Genomic DNA, 12631 nt, shown 5'->3' with positions numbered 1-12631 from the left:
GTGTGTGTGTGTGTGTGTGTGTGTGTGTGTGTGTGTGTGTGTGTGTGTGTGTGTGTGTGTGTGTGTGTGTGTGTGTGTGAGTGAGAGAGAGAGAGAGAGAGGTGACTAGGGGCGGGATGTTGTAAAGGAGAGCTATAGGAGTAGGATGGGAGTGCGATTGAATCTAATTAGGGGCATTTTTATTCTCATCACACTGCCATATTGAATTTTTTTCAAAATGGTGTCTGTTATTGTCCTCTTCATCCTATGGACAAATTGGCTGCTGATTTCATGCAATGATAGTGTTGCAACATATTCACTGGAGAGAGGATGTACACAGTTGGGGGTTGGGGGGGGCAGATGTAGGAGGCTCTAATGGCGACACTATGGCAAAAAGGCAGTTGTGTGCCCTTGATCCTTTACAGATCAAGGTAAAACAATATTTTTTTCCCCTCTTGCTATGTTGTCTTTCTGCAGCTGATCCTCTCTTGTGCAGTTATTCAAATGGTGGATGACATGGCCCTGAAAGTGCAGATTGCTTCCACGAGTTGCTGCATTAATGCCTCGGGTCCCCGGTGCATAATGATGCACAAGGCGCCCAGCCAAAGTATCATCAGTCATAAGGTCCACAGGCTCTCTGAGGCCGGTCCCACTCTCTCATACATATGTATATTATAACCTAATTAATGTCTGACGGGAGGTCAGAGTGCAGGTAAAACAGAAAACATGTAGTGTCTTGTTCCAGCGTGTTGTAGCAGGTCGGGCTGTCACAGGAAGTTAACCATGATCAAAAGATTTGATCAAAGGCAACCTGCAACTCCGACGATGAAATAATCATCAAATGGACTTCACAAATCTCTCAGTTGTTGTTCTCATTCAGCATTGAAATTACAGCAACACAACTTTAAAGTATGATATTTTCGAGGAATCTAATCTTAGTCTAATGGATTTAAGTTCCATTAATTGTTGATGTACAGTTTTTATTAATTATTTTTAAATTGTTACTATAATATTGAATATTCATGTGCCTATAGCCTCTATTTTTTTCTAAATTATGATATAATAAGGATAAAAATAATGATTGCAATTTATTTGATATCTTTTGGGAAATCTTTTTCAACTTTTAATTGTCAAAATGTAATATCAAAATATTTCAGTGTTTATCATTTTACCGGTAGCACCTGCATAGACTGTACAGTGCAACATAACGATTACCTCACTTCCGGGTAACCACAACGGAAACACTTCTGGCATGCAGAAAGGCGGATCCCTCTCGGCTACTTTGCCTTACAGAACTTCTTTTGAGCTTATTTTTACCTGCCATTCCTCGGGGGGTTACGCCAAATCCAACAAAAATAGCTTTCTTAGGTATTAAAAGGAGGTTTTTATTCAGTCGAGTCCTACAACCGTCCTCACCCGCGACGACAGGAAGAGTTTTTTTCAGCTATAGCTAGCTAACTTTTAACGCACTAGCATTTAACTTGACAACTGCCTGCAGCAGGGAAGCAGCATCACCTGAGCCAAACACAGGAAGATGGGAGATTTGGTGTGGGCATTGAAGACCGGGGACCTGGATGAGGTGGAAGCCAAACTGGTAACGGTAAGACGACTGTGTGTGTTGACTGTTTTTATTTTTGTCCAGTGAGTGGCTGCTTAGCTAACTAACGTGAGTTAGCAGACTGGTTAGCTAGCTTGCTAAGCTTGCTAGCAAGCTACAGTTAGCTGGAGTTGGGTAATGTTGAGTTAGGTAATCTAACACAAGCAAGCTATTGGGTATGGCTGGATGGCATCGCAACGTTATTTGTAGTTTATACAGCTTTAGCTAAGCTTGTACTCGTTTCAAAATATTCAAGGTTGTAACACGTTAGCGTGGACTGAGTGTAAGTATTAATGTCAAGTTAGCATAGTTAGCAACACACAGTGCTAACGTAGTCTTGATTAAACAATAGTGGGTCAGTGTTTTGCTAACTATCGTCATTAACATTATACTTTGTGGGTTTAGATGTTTAGTTCGGCTGGCAAAACGCTATAGTTGCCACTTTCCGCAGAAGGCAACCTGTTGGTAAGCATACCAACAACAACATCAGCTGGTACGTGGTGGTACACATTGTATGTAGACAGCTAGCGTTGACTGCTACCGTCGTGTTTATTGTAAATCCAGCTGCAGCAACGACAATAGTTGTTGACAACGCGTTATTGGACAATGCGTGTTATTGTCGGTAGAAAGGTGCTGTGGGATAAGTGAGCTACCAACTTAACCACCACACGGGCCCGTGCTCTAGCAGTGTCTAGCTAGCTAGGAGGCTCTGCTACATCAAATCCGGCGGCACCCTCCACACTCGCCAACATAGTCTTGTTTTGGCAGACACTGATAGAAAAGTAATCACCTATAAGTGCCTGTTAGGCCACGCTGATTTCACTACAGAGCCTACAGTGTCTTCTGCTTTTTTAGATTAAAACCTGGCGTTTGCCTCTGCTGGAGGAGGCCATTTTTTGCTTTAACATACAGTCCTACATTAGGTTATTGTGTACATTGATTTGACGTTCGCTTATAGTTGAATTAAACTACTGTATAGTTTTACTTGCAAACAGGATAGTTACACTAGTATGCTTAATAAATTATTAGAATAGGCTATAATATGTCGTTATTTCATATAGACATCTGAAAAGTGTATGTTCTAGGTCAAGTTTAAATACACATGAAGATTTTGTCATTGGACTCGTCAATCAGTAGCCTGTTCGATGCCCAAAATCAGTCTCTTGAATGTCTTAACACTTTATCCTCTGTAAGCTTTGGTCACTGACAGAATCCATTGCAACTAACCAGTGTATTTTAAAGCCACTCTTGCAGTGTAATCCATTTCAACACCCTCCTCTTCCTCCTTTTTTTCTTGTCAGTCATATTTAAATACGTGTGCCGCGAGATAGTTCTACGTCGGCACACAACATGTGTCTGTGTTTGAAAAAGACATAAACATAAATAATACAGTTTGTCACAACTGCGAGTCCAAAATTAGCCTTGAAAAGAAACAACAAACCTAATCAGACACTTATGATATTGTAATCCTTTTCCATACTTGCCTCTGAGCAAGCTGATCTGATCACTAATCACAGTTATCGGCTCGTCTGCCGACTGCACGTAGCACAATGGCTAAAGTTAACGAAGGTTGCATTAACTTGCCTTATGGTGCGTTCAATCTCTACTCAATAAATGAGATTTTGGCAAAAGTAAATTATAATGCTCTCATGTGTTTTTGGTGAGAAACTTGAATAAATTTGGTTGTTTTGAAGGAGATATTTTCCCAGCAATATGAACTAGATATTAGAGGGGAAATTATGACCTGTTTAACTTACTAACACTAGCTTTAAGCAGCGTATAATACATAATTTAAACTTTTTTGGTAAATTATTTATTTCCTAGTATTTCAAACTGTTTTTATGCAAAAAAAACACGTAGGATGACAATAACAAAGTGAAAGGAATACACTGACTTCGGGATGTTTGAAACTATTTTTCTGGAAGATTCCAGGACTTTGGGAATCGGCAGGTTAGATTTTCAAAAAAATTAGAATTGGCCAAGAAAAGTGCATCTCTACTAATGTATGTTTTTTTTACCCCAACAATTAGTTAGTCGTAGTCAAAGTGCAGTTTTTGAGAAAATGTGGAAGTTGCTGTTACTGATACGTCTTCCATTAGGTATTGTCACTGGTGGGCCACCTGGCACACATTAAGCTGTATGTGTGGTTAATGGAATGAGGAAGGGCGGTGAGTCTATCTGTCTTTTCTCTTAGCTGTCTGAGAACTAACAGCATCACAGCAGGGAAGTGAAGGGCAAAGGATGGTGCATGTAATTGTTTGTCTTTTGTATTTCAGTGTGAGCTTGTATCAACAGTGAGCGAATGGGGTCCTCGGATCCGTCTGATGCATATTGTTGGCTTGTGCCATACACTGTATTCATTTCAGCCCTGTTAATGTGTTGTCTTTCTTTTTTCCAGGCCGACGATGTAAACCGGACCCTGGAAGGTGGGAGGAAGCCTCTGCACTATGCTGCAGACTTTGGTCAGACAGATGTGGTGAAGTACCTCATTTCTAAGGGAGCAGATATGAATGTAAGAGCCACAACGACCAACTACCATCACGTTATTTTTTGCATTAATTTGCATACTGTCCATGGTTACAATGCCCACAAAAAAGTAACAGTTTGACATGTCTACTTCCCTTCATAGTCAAGTTCAAACAAATTGATAATGTTCATGTTAGCTCAAGCAGTTTAACAATAGGCTTCAGGCTTCATATACTGTTAAAACCAGTATATCATATGCTATTTCAGCTAGTGTCCATTCTCTCATTCAACAATTGTCTGTTGTTTCCAGACCTTTAGCCTGATGGGCCCTCTGAGCTGCAATAGTCTCTTCTGGTGTTGTTGTTGTCGATTGATCCAGATCCACTTAAAGGGCACTTACCCATCCAACAGTATTGACATCTGTAATTTGGATGGAGCTCTATTGTAATTTACAGCTTTTTCTAAAGGTCTCATATGCCTGTTCAGTAACCAGTAGAATTGTATGTGCAAGCAGCATGAAACTCCATTGGAAAGAAACAAAGCTTTGTGATGTGTGCGTGAAACAAATTTGGATAAATAATTTACCGAACAATTTACAAAGCCTCGATGGTTTTTTTTTTTTATTTGTACATCAATGGTGTTCTGTACTGTAGAGTTTCTAGGGTGCTTCCTGATGCTCAAAGCTCCCACATTAGCTTGGTGCATTTCCCCCGCTTGCCTGAGATTAGATACAACAGCTCAACACCATAACATCCACTGGTCCGGTCTTCACAGACGCAAGGATTTAAAGTTGCACCAACATAAAGCCTTTGCTTTGCCTCCCAAGCCCCAATATGTTTGAGCATTTCTCAATTTCTCTTGATAACCAGCTCAGCTTCTGAAACATTTGAGATAAATATAGCGTTGGAGTGCAGTGCGTGTCTTTTCATTTCTCGCTTTAAGGGAGAAGTAAAACCTCTCACAGGAGTTATTTTTCTTATTTGAGAAAAAGATAGATGTGCTCTTGTGTATGAGGCTTGGGGTTGTGCTTAGGATCGGCTCATGCTTTTCTCAAGGAAACATTTTTTTCTGTTATCCACTCATGCCTTTCCCACCTGCTCCCCCCCCCCCCCCACAGGCTCCAGACAAACACGGGCTCACTCCACTGATCTCTGCCTGTTTTGAGGGTCACACCTCCTGTGTCAAGGTCCTGCTAGAAAAGGTTGGTACTTTTATGTGATATGCATGCTCACATCATGCGTCTGCACATAGTAGTGTCCTAGTGTCCTTCACCCCGCGGTGCATGTTGATGTGTCCGAGGCTCCATATGAGTGCTGATGAGGTAACTCACTGGACAAAAGGCCCTTTAACACAGTCCTGTGGAGGCTGTACTGGAATGTTCACAGAGCATGACACAGTATTGCTGCTGTTCACTTGTTTTGAAGTGGTTTCATTCATAGATGCACGGCCCTTTGCTGCGTCTAAATTTCTGTCCCATCCTTCAACCCTCAGTTGTTTATCTCTGGGACTATTTTAAATGCTACCTTAGTCGGATAGATGTGGGCATGTGCTCACAGCTGTGAGGAGAGAGACAATACGGAGTCAGGCACAGCTGGCATACGCTGCAGAAATGCAACCGAATAACAAGCATACCGTAATGAATGTCCAATCCGACAAGCGTCATCCGGCAGAAGAAAACGGATTTGTGGCGTTCCATCACAGTCAAATGGAAAAGCCTCTTTTAACGGAGGAGCTTTTTTTATAGGAAATCCAATGCCTCTTGTACACCTTACCTGACTGTTTAACTCCAAAGTACCTGCACAGCATTCATATTCATATAAATGACAGATTTTCCGCTCATCTAGGCTGGAGCTCTGTTTCCCCACTGCCCAAAATGAGCCAGACTGCAATGGGATTGATTCCCCTGTGGACCGTGAATGCCACACAGATGAGGGCCACAAAAGCTACTTGTCTATCAAGACCTGCTTCAGTTCTTTGTCTATGGTACACCTCTATCATTAAACACTCGAGTCTCATTAGAATACAACAGGTCTCTATAACTGACCACTTCCTGATTTGAGATCAGTACTCTTTTTATATCTGTAGCATGACCCAAATCACACACAAACCTCAAGTGGAAGTCAAGCATACTGGTCTCATGCTAAACTGCAAAAGTGCAATGGTGCAAACAACGTGAACTTTCAGTCTATTGCTTGGAACTTAAGTTACTGTCACAAGAGAGGAGCCTACAGCGCCTGCATGATGCCATGTAGATGGCTCACATGTGTTTGCAGTCGAAGTCTGCTGCAAACCAGTATGTGTCTCTGAGCAGCTGTCTGTTCCCAGCCAGGCTAAATGAGGCAGGGTAAATGAAAGCTCTACAGAGTTGTTTCACGGTGGCATCATCTTGGCTTAACAGAAGTAATGGGACGACGGGAGGAGGCGTTCACGTTACCGATTAGGGAAGTCATTTTTTGCACTCTATACAATCACATATTCATATTCGGGGCACATTTTTCAATCGGCTCTCAGTTTCAACTGCACTTTGAAGCAGACGTTTGAAAAAAAAAAAAAAAAGGGAAACAGTATCTATGTATGGGAAACACTGGTGTTCGGCTAGAGAGACATTTTCGGGGTACTCTACTGCTTACTTATTCCTGTTGGCATCGGATGTATTAATCCCTCATTTTCATCAACACATCCCCGGCCCTCGCATCAACAAGCCAGAGTGTTGCAAGCAATCGGCCAGCAGCTGGCCGGCAGCTGGCTACTGCTGTCAGCTGGCCTGGCAGTGCTGTTGGCTCTGAGATAAACTGAAAGCAGCAGCCAATGCCAACAGGAAGAAAATAGCAGTTTACTACCTCGTAAGTTCTTCTCTTAAAAAGTTGCATGCGTAACACTGGTAAGCATTTGCAGGTACATTGCTGACTTCTACTCGACACAGACCTGTGGTCTATACGCTGTATTGACTTTAAGTATTATTGTGACAACAAGATGGTAGATGGTTTCTTGCTTGTCTTAGTTTGGTGATACCTAAGCCTTTTCTTTTAGGTACTGTATGTCTGCTAAGAATGAGGAAGTAAAGGCTGTAGTTCAGACCCAAGACTGGATGACACATGTTATGGCCGTATCACACATTAAAACCAGCATGCCGTCCCTTTTTTAAATAATTAAATACTTCTAAGTCTTCATTATTGACTGCAGTCATTTTGCTTTATTTCCCCTGCTACCAGTCGCATATCCACACAGCTGCAGTACATCCTCCTCAAAGCCAGGAGCTCTTCTACATCTGAAATAGGCAGCTATGCAATTACCACCCCTGCATTGGAATTTAAAGCTGGCTGGGCCTTTGTAAAAGAAAAGCCTTTGTCTGTGGTATCATATGAGACAAGACAGGCAGCCATAGCTCATCTGAACAGGGATTACGGTGGACAGCGAAGATATTGCGTACTCGTCTCCACTAAGCACCAACAAGGATTTACACCCAGATGCAGCCAAAAGGTCATCGGTCACCACAGGGACCAGATTTCAATACACCTCACCCTGGCGGCTCTAAAAACTCGCCATGTGTCTTAACATGCGATGAATAGATTGTCCCTAAGCCCCCGTATTGACTGTGCTGCTGCATATCCACTCTGTCCGGCAGCACCTGTAGCACAACAGCCACGACTTTACAAGTGGATAAAGGGAACCCACTGAGAATACTGAATTGGGACTATTCAACTGTCAGACGGTCTTGTGTTTTCCGACAAAATGGCTTGGTTCCCTGGTGCATCATGGGAGCTGACCCCTGCCCCCCTGACTGCGTGCTGTGCTGTTGTTGGCAGTGAATTATGAAAGGCCATTTTAACCCCAATAGGTGACCCAGCCGTAAGATCTGGCGAGAGTGCTGATTACGGCCTGCAGAGGCCAGCCAGTTAATCTTTAGTCAATAATGAAAGGGCATGCACACATCAATACACACACACTTTTTTTCTATGAGAAACTCTGTACATGACCCATGACTAGGAAGAAATGCCGTATTATTTTGTATTTTAAAAGCCAAGGCAACAACAGGAACTGTCCTGTTGTTGCCTTGGCTTTTAAACCTGACCCTATAAAGTGTCTTTATTGTGTGTCCTCAATACAAAGGAGGATTTGCCATTTATTTTGCTCACAGTAGTCTATAAGTAAGAATTTAAACAGACTAGCAGGCATCATCTTCCGATGGGCTTTGCCGCACGCAACCCATTTTGTGTTGCGTGATATCTAAAGCTCACCTGGAAGGGATTTCTTCAAATTTGGCACAAATGTCCACTTGCTCTCGAGGTTTAACAGATTAGAATTTGGCGGTCAAAGGTCACTGTGAACCTCACCATACACCTTTTTTGGGCCTCAAGAATTCATATGCTAATTATGATCAAGCAATTAATTGAGAAACTGATGTTTTGAAGAAAAAGGTTAATTGCAGCTCTGAATCTTCATGTGATTTGTCTAATTTCTAAATAATGAAAAGTGACCATGTGAACTCCAATCAGCCCTTCTCAATTTTGAGCAAGATTTGATGCAGCTCCCTCACCCATACCAAATACATTCATTTCAACTAGGCCCTAGCGGACACAGCTCAATACAGATATTGACTTTCCTTGGCTTTTTTTTTTGCCGGGTCTTAAAGATTTGCACTTTTACAGATCAGTAATGTTTGACTGCTGCCAGCAGGTCGATGGGTCGGATGTTAGCGTTGCATTTCAAGTGAGTTTTGAGCGATTCTCTGGCTGCCCTTATATCTGAAGACTTCTGCATGGGAGGAGTTTCAATTCCATTCTCTAAAAGCATAATGAAAAGTTAATGGACACTTTAGCAGGTCAGTGGCGTTACGTTACTGCCCCAGTGCTGCTTCGTGTGGCTCCACAATCCAGGTTGGTGATGCATCTCAGTTTGACTGGAGACACCCTGGGAGGCCATTCTTAATCATTAGGCCGTGTGTCACTTTGCCACTAGCTTCTCCTTGACTGGGTCATGTTTGGACAGTGAGGTATTCAAGTTGGGAGGGAAAGCTCATTAATGTAAGTGGTGTCAGAAGTATGCCACTGAGCTGGATGTCCATTTGGGATGGCATGGTGTATCCTAAGAGGCAGCAACAGGGAGGAGTATGGGCCACGGATATTATTGCAACTCCACCATAAATACTCAATCTGTGGCGGACCCTCGAGAATACTGTTTGGGGCAATATGAGTGTGTGTTACAAACATGATGGTGGACACAAGTTATACAATTGTGCCTGTCAGGTAGACTCCTCGTTTGTCCCAAGGCAAGCGTAGTGTTGATGGTGAAAGGGTTAGACAAATGTTTTATCACGATCTTTATTTCAGCATTTTGTTTTTAAACATGTGTATAAAACAACACTTCATCAGAAAAAATATTAAAACACTATCAGAATCATTCTGACCTGTCTTGTTTCTGACAAGATACATTCCGCTGAAGGAACCCTCTGTGTATTTGCAGGTAAAATAAAAGGAGGATGATCTTTTAATATTCTTTTTGAAATAGGAAGACCTGGACATCAAAACCATCTGAAGTAGACCTCCAAATCATGAGTCAACAGCCTAAACTCTAGGACGTAATATAGCAAGGCACATACAGTAACCCCCATTTAAAGAAAGCAATTTTTTGGTTTTCTGTTAGTCGGATCTCATTACCTTTGGACAGAGCTAGGCTAGCTGTTGCCCCGTTTCCAGTCTTTTTGCTAAGCTAAGTCGTTGTGCCAGTCGCGAGCATGTTGTGTACAGCTGTGAGGGTGGTATCAATCTTCTCTCAGAAAGAAAGCCAATAAACATGTGTCCAAAATGTCACCAGGGGGTCACCAGTTGTCATAGTTGGACTGTTACACAACCAGACTTTATCGTAACATAAGTGTTGACAATGACAGGTGAAGCATGTTATGACTTTGTCTTTGGTCTTCTTACCAATTAGGATTGCAAATCCGCTCAGCCCTGGTAAATCTCTCCTGCTCGGGATGTGCTCTGCTGCTCCTGTGGCATGGAAATTTGCACCCAGACAACCATCCTCACAGGGCCGGGCCCTTGAACTGGGTCGCATTGTTTTTGATGCCCTGCTTCTCCACGCAACAATAGACTCTCTCTGCCTTGGCGCTGTAAGCCCTTTGCTAAGAGGCTAAAGTTGGCGGGCCAAACAAAGGGACGTCTCTCCACCACATGCCCCTCCACTCCTCCATCGCCCATTAAATCTCTTGTCACTGCATTCAATACGTTGCCTGTCTCATTCTCTCTCTTCTTTACTTACGTTTTTTGTCCTCTGAAAGATTATGTCCACTCACAGCTTTTACATTCACCCGGTTATCCCTCAGAGCTTAAATGATTCTGTCTCTGCGTCTGTGGCTTTATTGTGCATGTGCTGTTTGGATAAGTGACTGATTTAGAGAAAAGTGACAAGTTTCACCATTAATGTTTTGCTAACATAAGGATAGCTGATGAATAAGGGTGTGTGGCCATAGGCAAGACAATCGTAGGAAGAATTATAGACACTGATAAGCAGTGTTTGCTCTCCATGGCACATGTTTGACCTCCCAAATGTAGTCCCTTTCCACCCCAGGAACCATTTCAGGAACTCAAGAACCTTACCTGTGTGTTGACCAGGGTCTAAACGTAGTATCTGGGCCATAGAGAGCCAAAGTCCTGACTCTCCTCTGTTGATGGGAGGGGGCGTGTTCCAATGTTCACAAAGCTCTCCCCTCCGATTGTCCGGTACCTCTTACAAATGGGCAGAGGACGCGTTATTCAACAAGAGGCTATAGATTGAGGTCTCTACTCCTCACCTTAACCCCTGGCTCAATGAAGTGGATTTGGCATCACACCGTGAGGGAGACTTGATTCACCTTCTTAGCATATTTAATATTCATGTCCCCCTCTCCTCCACAGGGAGCTGACAAAGACCGGAAAGGACCGGACGGCATCAGTGCCTTTGAAGCTGCCGAGGACGCTGCTATAAAGGCTCTGCTCAAGTGAGACACCACAGTGTGGGAGGTGGCTGGACAGGTGGGTGAACGGACGGACAGATGGATGCAGTGGTCCCTTGACAGAAGATGGACTTGCCCCTTTTTACCCCGATCAGCATCTGTCTTAACACTGCTTTTGTCTGTTTGTTAGAGGGTTATTTGTCTGTCTGGTGATTTTCCTTTACCATGTTTATTTTTCTTTTCTTTCCCCCAAGTTTGTTGGGATAGGATTCTCTCTTGTTCTGGCCTCTGTTTGTAGCCATTTAACAGCAGGACTTGTCAGCTATGTCTCCCTTAGGGACCAAACACTGGGGGAGCGCTCTTGCATCTGGATCCTAAAATCACTGCTCTGAATAGAACTCACACTCTGTAATGTAAACGCAAAGCTTGGCACTTAAATACACCTCATTTGCAGTTCTCTCTTGGAAATCAAATGGTAATAGATTAATAGTGTAACATTTTGTACAACTTCACTATAAGTATTGTATGGCCAGGACTTAATCTCATGAAATAAACAGTAATTGCACTGTACTACACTAGATCGGTTGAAAAGAAACGTTGTAAAGTTGAATTATATTTACCTTTCATTATTTGTGGCCTCTTCCTCCACCTTGATTTCTTTTTTTTAAATAGACAAAACTGTTCCAATCATGAAATTTCGGAAACGTTGGCTGAGAGAGAGGTCCTGGGGTCAAATTTACCTTTTCTACTTGGCATATCACTTACATATCAAACAGTGTTTTTGACCAATCATTGCGTTGGTAATGCATAAACTATATTCTATACTCCTTGACGAATCACCATGCTGGTTAACTAGAAAGACTTGAATGTTTCAATTTTAAAATCCGTTACTGAATCCCTTTTTTCGAAGCAACATTAACGGCACAAAATAGAATAAGGAATTCTAGAAATTTGTTGATTTTTGTCACCCCTGGAGTGAGATGTCAGAGTGATAATTCATTTTTTGTTGCAGCTTCTCTGTGTGTTTTGTAATTGATGGGCTCTGGGGGCTCTGTGATGCGTAAATCGGGGTTAGAGTTGGAACTGGATGGTTGGGGGCTGTTGGCGTTCCCCTTGCCTTGGATTTGGTTAGAAGCCCTGCCTGTTTCGCTGCATGTCAAAACTGCCTCTGCTTTTCTGCTATGAAATGGTCGCTGGTCCTCACTTGGTTGCTTTCAAAAATGAATTACTACTATGTAATGGACAACAAAAAAAAAATAAAGATGCTCTTTCTGACTTTGTTGTGACAAGTCTGTAAAAACAGAAATAAAAATATCTATAAAACATTCTGACACCTGAACTTTATTTGACAAAGGAATGAAAACTGTTGGGGCGGGAAAGCTTCGGCGTGGTTAGCTGAGAAAGAAATTAGGTTTTGATTCAAAGCATCCTGATGGAGAAAATAAGCTGCAGTTATTTGACAGCTGACAATTTGTACAAATGGAACTGCCACTCAGTCCACATTTTTCCAGAACTATAGAATCCGATGAATAACGGGTAGAGTTCACGCTGTTTGACAAATTTGTCCCTTAGTGTTCCATTAGCCTCGGGCCACGTAATCGGTGTTTGTGACTCTGTCCCAAACTCTTCCACTATGGATCAGACTGACTTTACCT

The 12631-nt window shown here is 42.5% G+C and overlaps 1 protein-coding gene across 1 annotated transcript; it reads left to right on the top strand.

The window, feature by feature from the left end:
• The first annotated feature begins 1212 nt into the window (after positions 1 to 1212).
• Positions 1213 to 12301, top strand: mtpn (myotrophin). The gene is made up of 4 exons (XM_076111588.1): positions 1213 to 1579; positions 3975 to 4088; positions 5160 to 5243; positions 10939 to 12301. Exons 1-4 carry the CDS (start codon positions 1514 to 1516, stop codon positions 11023 to 11025), a joined length of 351 nt encoding a protein of 116 aa, XP_075967703.1. The 5' UTR covers positions 1213 to 1513; the 3' UTR covers positions 11026 to 12301.
• The last annotated feature ends 330 nt before the right edge of the window (positions 12302 to 12631 follow it).

This window comes from Anarhichas minor, unplaced genomic scaffold (genome assembly GCF_050575085.1).
Source record: "Anarhichas minor isolate MPS153535 unplaced genomic scaffold, ASM5057508v1 ptg000045l, whole genome shotgun sequence".
Taxonomy (NCBI): domain Eukaryota; kingdom Metazoa; phylum Chordata; class Actinopteri; order Perciformes; family Anarhichadidae; genus Anarhichas; species Anarhichas minor.
The sequence above is the reverse complement of the archived record's forward strand: the minus strand, read 5'-3'. Positions and strand labels throughout refer to the sequence as shown.

Bases quoted from the DNA above. Each gene is read 5' to 3' on its own strand.
- mtpn (XM_076111588.1), top strand. From the start codon at position 1,514: ATGGGAGATTTGGTGTGGGCATTGAAGACCGGGGACCTGGATGAGGTG. The intron at 1,580-3,974 runs GTAAGACGACTG...TCTTTTTTCCAG, and splicing joins TGGAAGCCAAACTGGTAACG to GCCGACGATGTAAACCGGAC. The intron at 5,244-10,938 runs GTTGGTACTTTT...TCTCCTCCACAG, and splicing joins TCAAGGTCCTGCTAGAAAAG to GGAGCTGACAAAGACCGGAA.